Source organism: Octopus bimaculoides, chromosome 4 (assembly GCF_001194135.2).
Source record: "Octopus bimaculoides isolate UCB-OBI-ISO-001 chromosome 4, ASM119413v2, whole genome shotgun sequence".
Classification (NCBI taxonomy): domain Eukaryota; kingdom Metazoa; phylum Mollusca; class Cephalopoda; order Octopoda; family Octopodidae; genus Octopus; species Octopus bimaculoides.
The window spans coordinates 43,484,452-43,496,256 of NC_068984.1; the positions used below are offsets into that span (position 1 = coordinate 43,484,452).

Here is an 11,805-nt window from a genome sequence, read left to right on the forward strand (position 1 = left end):
ATATATTTATATATCTCTGTACAATCATTTAAGCATACACATACTCATATATATATATTCAGCCACATATAAATATATACACTTACATATTTACGTGTAAGTATTTAAGGCTACACATGTGCACACATATGCACACACAAATATACATATATATATTTGTGTATATATAAACAAAAAATGTATAGCACAAACGTATATAAATATATACATATACGCATTCGTATACACATACACACATACATATATATATGTATACTCATTTATGTGTACATATACAGATATATACATATGTATATATACCTATATATGTCTATACACACACACACTCACATGCACACATACACAAATATATGCAGATATATAGATATATATCTATATTTATATACATATATATGCACACATACATATAGGCATATAGATATGTAAGTATAGACACATATATGCACATATGTATACATATATATGTATACACATACAAGATATATACACATGTGTGTTTATATACATGTATATATTTTATGTATATATATACATATATATATACATATACATACTCATACATATAATTACATATATACATATACTTACATATATACAAACTTAGTTTATATCTACTCACACATATATATGTATATGTATATATATATTTATACATATATATATATATACATATATACGTGTGTATGTATGTACATACATATATATTTATATATGTACATGTATATGGATGTATGTACATATATATATATCAAATGATCACATGGGGAAACATGCATACATTCATATATGCACCCACATTTATATCAATATGTATACCTGCATGTATGTATATAGATACATACAAATATATATTACTACAGATGTCCTCTTTGTCTATGATCATTATATAAGATCTTGCTTTATTTGTCTCATGTACAAATCTTTGCTCCTCAGAGGCAGTCCTAAAGCCAGCAGAATCTATAATGGACACGAATTTCATCAATTTTGCTTTGCATTACTTTTCAGAAATTTTTGTTTCTTTTCTGCAACATGAAATTGTCTCATTTATTTTCTTATTCTTCACACACATGCACACGCGCACACAAACACACACACATGCATACACTCATACACACACTGTCAACCATATACAAACATGTGTGTATATATATATATATATATGTATGTATATATATATATATATAAATATATACATATATATATTTATACTTTTAAAATTGCAATTGTATTTATCTTTCCAAAGACCTACAACTGATTTTTCAAAGAGTTCATTTGCTCATTTGCTTTCAGAATTATGGCCTGGCAGCCATTTCACTGTTCTATTGTGCAAGTGTTTTTTGTTGTTGCTGTTGTTGCTCTTGTACAGTAAGATGGTTGTTTAACAGTTGATTGGCTCATGTACACATTACTTTTCTTTGCATTGAGTAGATTTGTGTTTGCATGTATGTGTGTCACATATTTTGTTTTTTTTCATTTAGTTTTCTTTTCATTTCAGTATTATGCCAATAAGCCTCTATCAGTATTTGAAGGTCTTAAAAGCAGTGATTTAGGTATTTACCGCCGTTAGGTTGTTTCCTGTCGGAGGGGATGCAGGCGGGGAGTTTTGCCGGGATGTAGTTGATCTTTGTGTCAGATTGTTCTTTTCACCTGGAGATGGTGTACGAGCAATTTCCACTACTGATCCATCCAGGACACCACTACAACTGGCTCTTTTACCTGGAATAAACATCAATTGCATCAGTTTAATTGTATTAATATTGTGGACACTGTGCCAAAAAGTTAGCATGTCAGATTATAATTACAGAACTGATACATACTAAATGAGACAGTTAATCGATTTGGGATATTGAAACAACATTTAAATGAGTTAGAAATAAGTTATAGAAATTTGGAAATTAAAAAGCAGATCCAAAATCAGATGATACACTTTGAATTATTTTTGTAACTGAATGTTCTCAGAGCTCATGTCACAGCATTACCATATGTTTTATAAATATAGTATTTCAGCCTCTTGAAATTCATTCTTCTCCATGTTATTCTTCTGAAAAAGATCATCTATGTGATCACTTTACTTGCTAGAAATAGTGGTTAAATCTCCCTCGGGTTACAATGTACTGCCTTAGGAGATGAACACAATGGATAATGTAGTTGTAGATACTCTGAAAAAGATGGAATGTCATGACTGGAATACTTTGATCAAATGATTTGCTCAGTCAGAGCTGACTCAAAGCTAAGTAATGACACAACAGTTACTTATATGATGATATAAATAAAGTACTGTAAATTAATGTGAATCTCTATAATATCATAGTGATTTTGCTACTTACAGCATGATAGTAATAGTTGAGGTGCTCTAATGTTTGCTGTTCATAGTTAAATGGGATGGAACGTTTTGAAAGCTAAATGTCTTAGGCATAGATATAATAAAACAACTGTGATATGATAAAACATATTAACTCTTCAAATGGAGGGGTTACACTCAGTTGTTCTGGCCAGCAGAAAAGCAGGGTAAAATGTTAAAGACCCCCTTCAGTCATAAATGATCATGGGATTGCACCTAGAAATTTCCCCTCTGAGGCACAAGTTTGGGCAAGGTTGTTTATGGCAGACCAGCAGTCACCCATGCATACCAGCCTCTCCTCTCTGTGCCACTGATATTATCCAAGAGAAAGGGCAAAGGCAGATATAACATGGCAGCAGTAGCATTGCTACTAATTTCTACAGATGAGTGAACTGAAGTGACATGAAACAAAGTGCCTTGCTCAAGAACACAACACACCACCTGGTCTTGGAATCGAACTCACTACCTCATGATTGTGAGTCCAACACTCTAACCACTGAGCCATGCACCTTCACTAAAAATATTGAGCGCTTCATGAATTTGTATGAACAAATAGCCATATATTCTAGTTGTTCTTCTTATTCAACTCTAGGTTAGCTCTAATTAATGATCAAAAGTATTCCAGCTATGATCATATCCATCTTTTTTTCCAGACATTATATACAATAAACTACAGACAATTGTGTGTGATTTGAGAGAAATGTAATTGCTTTTTCTAGTCATTTGTGGTCTAACATTTGAAGCTTGTTGTAAAGTATTACAACATGTATAAAACTTGTTGGCTGGTATATGCTGTAATACTTTATAAGGGTGCAGTTATGTCACCTAAGTGGGACAAGATGCCTATCACATGAAAGATAATGTCTTTTCATTCTGTGAGTGAAACGTCTGCAGAATCAGCAGTCATGAAATTCTGTGCAGTGGCCATGGGAATGATCCTATCAATATACTGATTTCTGTCATGCTAACTTCTGCCAGTTCATTTACCTGTGGTATGAACAGGTATGAATAAAGGAAGAAATGATCCACTGTTGGAACCAAGAAGTGAGTGGAAGCTTGCAAGTAGTTTAGTGGTTTGCCAAACCAAGATCTAATATATTTACTTGTATATACTCTGTTTTGTAATATCTTTTTAATTTATGCTAGTGCAAATATTGAAACAACATCTTGCCCACTAGCTCCTAATATAAAATGAAACTGCTACATATTTCATAGATTGAAGCAAACAATTAATGTTTATTGACCAAAGTTCCAATAAAATGTTAGTGACAGGATTTGAAACTAAGACTTGCTGTTGAATATTCTAAGCACTATAACAATATTTTCTAATACTGATTAGATACATAGCTGGACTGAAAGCAAGGCTTTCAGTCTAATCATGTATGAAGTGTAAGTTTTGATACTTTTCAGTAAAAATAATAATAAATAATCAAATATAAGTTAAGGTACTTCCTGTTAAGTAAAAAAAAAAAAAATGATAAATGAATATGAAAATATATAAAATAAGAACATTCAATATCATTGAAGAAAAAATTTACCAGTTAAGAAGACAAAAGAAAACATGCATTCGTTTCTCATTTATTTCTTAATAGTACTACAGTATGAAGTGTCAAAAAATTTTATTGCACACTTGTGACTTGCTCATTGATACTATTCCATTGCATCTCTTTTTGACACTTCATAACAGACTGTATTACGAAATAAACTAAAATTGAATATAACAGTTTTTGTGTTCTCAAATGGCTAAAATGAATCTTCCATGATGTAATTATTACAGCTTCAACATACCCTCTTAGATCAAGTCACTTGTCAAGCAAGTATATCACTGAAACATTTAATATGTATGATGTAATTCACTCAAGGCAAGCAAGTGAAGAAGAGAAAAAAAAACAATATTGCAATGGTTTGATATTCTTACCAGTGGGAACATTTGTTGAATCTGCACATGTTGTTGTCACAGGAGCGGTTGTGGTATGGGGTGTATTAGGGGTTGAGTTCCCTACCAGTGGAGCATGAGGTGTCATTATGAGACTAGAAAGGGCAGTTGTAGCTGCCGGGGAATCTGCAAAGAGATAGAAAATAGAGGAACTAGTAAGGAATTGCCATTTTGCTAACACTCATTTAACATTTATCTTTGTGTTGCATGTCAGCTGGTGATTAATTGCTATAGATATAGATATACACATACAGATGTATATGAAGATCAATATATATATATATATATATATATATATATATATATATATATATATATATATATATATACACACACATATATACATATATATATATATACACACACACACATATATATGTGGTCGGATTAATAAGCATCCGGACTGTTGCCATAGTAACAAAGCTAAAGAATGCAGAGTAAAGCTGCTTGGCACAGATTGACCTTGAACTCTGCAGTACATGCACACTAAGTTTTCATGTTCAAGATTACTTCTATTGTTTACAGCTGTGCTTGGAAGGAAGATGTATAGTGTGTGATCACCACATTGACCATGACAGAGAAAGCTGAGCAGAGAATCTGCATCAAATTTTGCCAAAAGCTTTGCGATACCTGCTCAGAGGCCTATACAAAGTTTTCAAAATATTTTCATCATTCTTGACAAATGAAGGAAATCTTGTGCAACTGAAACCTGATTGTCTTCTTGATCAGCTGAAAGCAGTCTTAGCATAAACTTGGTGGCAGACATGTATCTCATAGCCAAATCTTCAGTGATAATGGACTAAACTGAACTGTAACTCATCTGCACATCCTCTGATAACTCACGGATGGTTATTCAATGATTTCCCATCACAGCTGCACTCACATCTGTGATGTTTCACTCAGTTCATCTGGTTGCGGGGCTTCCAGAACGTTGGTCAATATCAACATTTTTTCGGGCATCTTGGAAACGTCTGAACCACTCATACACATGTGTAAGGCTCATACACATGTGTACGGCTCATACACATGTGTACGGCTCATACACATGTGTACAGCTCATACACACCTCTCCACACACTTTCTGCAATTTTGTGTAGGCCTCTGAGCAAGTATCGCCATGACAACTTTCTCTGTCACGGTCAATGCAATAATCACATGCTACACACCTTCTTTCCAAGCACTGCTGCAAACAGTAGAAGTGAACTAGAATGTTAAAACTTAGTGCACATGCACAGCAGAGTTCAAGGTCAATTTTTGCTGAGTGGCTTTACTCCGCGTGCTTTAGCTTTGTTACTATGGTAACAGCTTGGATAATGATATATGTGTGTGTGTGTGTATGGTAACAAATCAGTTGAGCACAAATAAAACAGCCATAATATAATAACAAATAATAATAAAAACATTAACCATAAAGTACACAGAATCTCTGAAGGAAAATTGCATGATATTCAAATCAGTATATATATATATATATATATATATATATATATATATATACACATACAAACATATCACAGCTACTGTAACACTAGAAATAGTTTTATATATCAACATTTAAGACTGTTATGCTAATTTCTATATACAAACCTTACATAGATTCATAATTTTAAGAAATTTATAGTAAATTTCCATATTGGCAGGCTTTTCACCACAAACTGATGTTGTAAGACGTATATATATATTTATATATATATATATAATTTGAAGAAAGTAGTGATAGTCTGTATCAGCAACAATGGTTCATAAGAGAGAGTTCAAAGAAGGATTTGATAAGTTCATGGCAATTGAACTAATCAAACTACTCTTTGAAAATATATAAACTTCTGAATTTCCATGTGTATGAAGGTCATCAAAAGTACTGAACTGTACTTTTTCTCTCAATATAAGAAAGCTGAATATAAGAAAGCTGAATAAGTTGAATGGAGAATTGAGCAAGTTGTTGATTTGTTACAGGGAATGAAATGATCTATTTTTTGGAGCACTTTCTTTTTTCCCAGAGAGAGTGTATAGAAGCGTTATTGTTTTTGGTCTGTATGAAGCCAACAAGGAAAAAAAAGTGGGGGAAAATTGTCAAAATATTTTATCTTGCTTCATGTATTACTGGCATCTTCTTCATTCCTTACCATCTCTAAAATGGATTCCACATGTTTCAAGTCCTAAATCTTAGGACAGCATATAATAAAATAAAGATAAGTTTGTACTAGAGATGCTCCAGTTGGTTGGTTTCCACCGTTCTGCTTCAGAGTATAAGCAAATTACAATGGTTTTGTATGAAAATTGAGACTTGTGAAATTGATGCCATTAACATTCTGCCACAGTTGATGTATTAGACAGTAACAAAAATATCTAAACAAACCATTCCTTATTTCTTTTAGAAAAATAAAAACACAGGCAAGATTTTTACTACAGATTTATATTTCTTTTTTCATCCACTCCTATCAATACAAATAAGAAGAACCAAGAGAAGTGCAAAGAAATATTTATAACATTTATGGCTTTCTAAAGGGCATTATCATTTGAAGAGAAGCAAAATAGCTCTAGTTATGAATGAAATCTAATTATTAGACTTAGTTCACTGATTATTTACATCCATTGTACAGTAATCACCTCTACGTATCCATATTACCATGTCCTTTTCAAATTGAATATAAGGATATTGGGAAGTAACTGCAGCAACATGAGGATACTGTTCTTCCTGTATTAATACATTGTTACCAAAAGCAGAATCATACCTGAGTAAAACTTAAATCAATTAGATTAAAGTAACAAGATTTTTATTTAGACTAAAACCATTATTAAAACATCTAATATCAAAACAAGATAATAATTATCAAGAGGATGCTGTGGCATCAGATATGATGCATTGAACATTATAAAGTAAATTTGAAGGTTATTTTGTAGAATTACAAAATGATGTGATGAGTGGTACATTATAAAATGTTGTAATGACTTGGATATTAAAATTATATTTCAAAGAAGCAGATGGCTCTTATCTACAAAATTTGTCTTTAATTTTGTCTATATTTTAAATATTGTTGGAAGATTTATTTAATGCCAGCTGTATCTTCTATCTTCTATCTTCTATCTTCTATCTTCTATTCTACTGCCAACCATAAAAAAAAAAAAGAAATCTTGTTTCACATCCAGACCCTATACTGTGTTATCTAATCCTTTTTTCACAACATTGCTTCTCCTTGAAATTCCTCACTTGCCTACAATTTTCTCCTGCAAGTACATAAACAGAACATCTCTACTGCTCAGGCAATAATGAACTAATAAAGCTTTAGCTATTCTTCCACAGATTAATGAATAATAAACAAGCAAAACAAAAATGTTTCTACTACCGTTTAAATGACAAATTCAAGTAATAGAATTATACAATAACCTGGTTACAACATAATATATTGTATTAGCTTTGCTTTTGTCTTGCTTAAATGGAAGGAATACAGAGAAAATGTTTGAATATCAGCACATAATTTCCATAGATATTTTCTTTCTTTGTTGCAGCCAAACAAAATGGTATATTCACCTTGTTGTTGTTGTTGTTGTTTAGTTGTATGTTGTTTAACTACTGACACTTCACTCCATGTATGGAAATATATATTGTATACTTATATATATATATATATATATATACACACATAGAACTTGATACTGCCTGACTGTAGAGGTGCTTTGTTGGTTTGTAATGCTTCATTTAACTGTTTCTGTGGGGAAAAATAACCTTCTCAAGCACTAGAATTATACCCAGCCATTAGAAAATGGTTTCATGTATTTCCCATATGAATAACAGAACCAACAAACTGAAGAATCTGTCATGCAACGCTAAACCATGCCCACAAGAACATGGAACCATATTTTAATGATAGTGATGATGATGATCATGATGATGATGATGATGATGAGGAGAAGGAAGAGGATAGAGGGAACTGCCATCTTATTGACATAAACATTATCTCTAGAAGAAAAACTTTTGCACATGAAGAGTTAAACTGAGCCCAGTTTAACTCAGCTGATAAAACACTTTGCAATGGTGCACTGTACTGTTTCAGAGTACATATGGCTAAATAAACTCAGCTATTGAGGACTAATTGTACTCCTTCTGAGCAGTTTAGTGCTTGGTGACATAATATGAGCCATCAAACAATTGATTCATTGTCTTGTACTTGAAATTATCATTAATAAAAAAGCCAAAGAAAAGCGCAGGAGTGGCTGTGTGGTAAGTAGCTTGCTTACCAACCACATGGTTCCGGGTTCAGTCCCACTGCATGGCACTTTGGGCAAGTGTCTTCTACTATAGCCTCGGGCCGACCAAAGCCTTGTGAGTGGATTTGGTAGACGGAAACTGAAAGAAGCCTGTCGTATATATGTATATATATATATACATATATGTGTGTGTTTGTGTGTCTGTGTTTGTCTCCCCCCACCATTGCTTGACAACCGATGCTGGTGTGTTTACGTTCCCGTAACTTAGCGGTTCGGCAAAAAGAGACCGATAGAATAAGTACTAGGCTTACAAAGAATAAGTCCTGGAGTCGATTTGCTCGACTAAAGGCGGTGCTCCAGCATGGCCACAGTCAAATGACTGAAACAAGTAAAAAAGTAAAAGAGTAAAATGCTTATGAGCAATCTGTAAAAAACAATGTCCAAGGAAACTAATGGTGGTCTTCTTTACCAGGTGAAAGCAATGGACATTTTTGGCACTTATTAGGTCATATCAGTTGAGAGGTCTACTCGAGTTTGTTGACAGAAAGTTTTATGAATAGATAAAGCATTGAAAAAAATTAGGGGCTGTTTCATCTGCATAAAAACAAAATGTGAACTAAAGGAAAAAACTGAAATTGGCCAATGTGTGAATCAAAATTGGGTTGGTGATGACATATTGAATATTGAATGATATACACTAAAAAATTCTAAAGAAGTGAAATTGATTAAATTCTTTTATTCTTTTTTGAGTTGCTTACAACTTACTACTAGTTTTTCTTTTCTTTTCTTTTTCCAACTAAAGATAAATTTCAATTTATCTAACAGTATTTTACAGATACCATTCAGAACATCATCGCTTACCTGATTTATCTAAATTAATGACGGTGTTGGACCGTTTGGGTTACTTCCTTTAGATGTTTTGTAATTTTGAAAACTATCTTGGTACAAAATTTTGTATTTTTCTACTTGAGTGCATGAATGATGAGGCACTGATGAGGCACTGATGAGATGAGATGAGAGAAAAACTAGGTGTAAGAGGAATCAGATATACTGCACAAAAAAGAAATAAAAAATGACAACTGTATTTGCATGGACATGTAATGTGTGTAGATGATGACAGCTGAGCAAATAAGTGTTAGAAGATTCATGTGAAAGTAGTAGTAGTAATTGTACTAGCAGAGCTAGAGTTTGTGCTGCCTGGGTCCCCACAAAAAAATACATATTGCCTACAGCAGACCCAAAAGTGGTGCTGCCTCCGTAAAAGTGCTGCTTGGAGCAGACTGCCTTCTCTGTCCCCTTCTAGATGCACTTGTGAGTAGTTGTATGGGGGGGGGGGGGCATGTGCTGTAACAGCACATCGCTGCATCTACCATCTGTTGGTGATTCCCAACTCCTGGTAGATGACACTGTTGTACTGCTCAGGTAACAACCTTCCAATCCGTGGTTCTGTTTGGGAAGTCATTACTGGTGATGATTTTAAGAGGCTGGAGTAAAAATTCTATCTCAACTACTTTTAGTTGCCTTTTATGACATGTAAAGAAAATGTTGTGTCTATTCTTTTACATGCAAATTTCCACACAGTACTAGGGCAGTGTGAAATAAAGTGTTTTGCTCAAGTGCGCAACGTGCCACCTGTGAGTACAACACTTTAGCCACTAGGCCATGTACCTTCACATGTGGAAAGAAACCACCGAAATGAAAAACTAAGAAAGATACAGACAGAAATGGTGAAAGCTAATCTCAGGGTGCTGAACCTCACAAAGGAGATGTGACTTGAGCAGTAAGCAGGCAGACTTTATAATAATATGAACCAAGGTAGATTACTCTCACAGAAGTTAAAGAGTAAGTGGATGTAATTAGATGCATGCCAAAACTGAAAGCTTGAATATACATTATAAATAATCATACATTTGCCAACATAACAGATCATATACTCATCTGATATTCAGTGCATGTGTATGCACAAGCACATATATATACTCTTAACTCTTTTACTTGTTTCAGTCATTTGACTGCGGCCATGCTGGAGCACCACCTTTATTCAAGCAAATCGACCTCAGGACTTATTCTTTGTAAGCCTAGTACTTATTCCATCGGTCTCTTTTGCCGAACCGCTAAGTGATGGGGGCATAAACACACCAGCATCAGTTGTCAAGCAATGCTAGGGGAGACAAACACAGACACACAAACATACACACATATATATATATATATACATATACATATATACGACGGGCTTCTTTCAGTTTCTGTCTACCAAATCCACTCACAAGGCTTTGGTATACTCCTCACATATACAACACACAATATGTACATATTTCAGTATGGTACTTGCCAGGCAAGGGATTTCATCTGAGATTATGTGTGATACTAAAACAATTGTATGGAAGACACATATTAGCCTTTTTAAAACAGACAAAGACTGTTAACTTCACTTAAGCATTTATTATTTGGTGTCAAAATTTTGTTGCACAGACTCAAGAAAACTTGCCCACCACAAGAGAGTTGAGATCCTAAAACCAAGGTACCACATAAAAAGCATTGGTGTGGGTACTTGTACCATGTAAAAAGCACTGGTGCTGGTGCCACATAATAAGCACTGGTGATGGAGCCATGTAAAAAGCACCCAGTACTCTCTGTAAAGTGGTTGACATTAGGAAGGGCATCTAGCCATAGAAACCAAGCCAAAACAGACTATGGAACATGGTGTAATCCCTGACCTTGCCAGTTCCTGTTAAGTCATCTAACCCATACCAGTATAGAAAAATGGATGTTAAATGTTGATGATGATGATGATCCCACTGCAGTGGTATCACATCAGTAACCAGATCAGAATTAGTGTGATGAATATCTATGTCAAGATAACAGTTTTTGTATGTTTTTGAATTGCTGACATGTGTCTTCCACACTGTAATATGAATACAGTTTCATAGGAATTTATAAGTTCATAGTTTAGTGCATCTTAGCATCAAAAATGAAAACTGCTAACATGTTGGTAGTTTATTAATTGAACTTGCTGCTAAAAATGCATTATTTATATAAATCAGTTTAACTGATTTAACTTGTTCAGGTGATGCTTCCTTTTCTGTTGTGTGTGTGTGTGTGTGAGAGAGAGAGAGAGAGAGAGAGAGTTTTAAGCTTAATAATGTATAAATTAAATTTGCACTTGCAGTTTTGCCTGAAATTTATAGATCTATTCTGTATTACATAATAACCTATAATAATAGGTATAATAACCTATACACATCTATCCTGTATTACATAATAACTGTTAACATACATACATATATATATATATACATACATATATATATATATATAT

General features: G+C 33.5%; 1 protein-coding gene across 11 annotated transcripts in view; it reads right to left on the bottom strand.

The window, feature by feature from the left end:
- Positions 1–6: 6 nt before the first annotated feature.
- LOC106873997 (potassium voltage-gated channel protein Shaw) overlaps positions 7–11,805 on the bottom strand; it is a 524,001-nt gene continuing 512,202 nt past the window's right edge. For all 11 annotated transcript variants that reach the window (XM_014921547.2, XM_014921546.2, XM_014921542.2 and 8 more), the window contains 2 exons: positions 4,260–4,403; positions 7–1,716 (listed from right to left, as the gene is read on the bottom strand). In XM_014921547.2, coding sequence (XP_014777033.1) covers positions 1,547–1,716; positions 4,260–4,403 — 314 coding nt within the window. In that variant the 3' untranslated portion in view covers positions 7–1,546. The remainder of the gene's footprint in view (positions 1,717–4,259; positions 4,404–11,805) is intronic.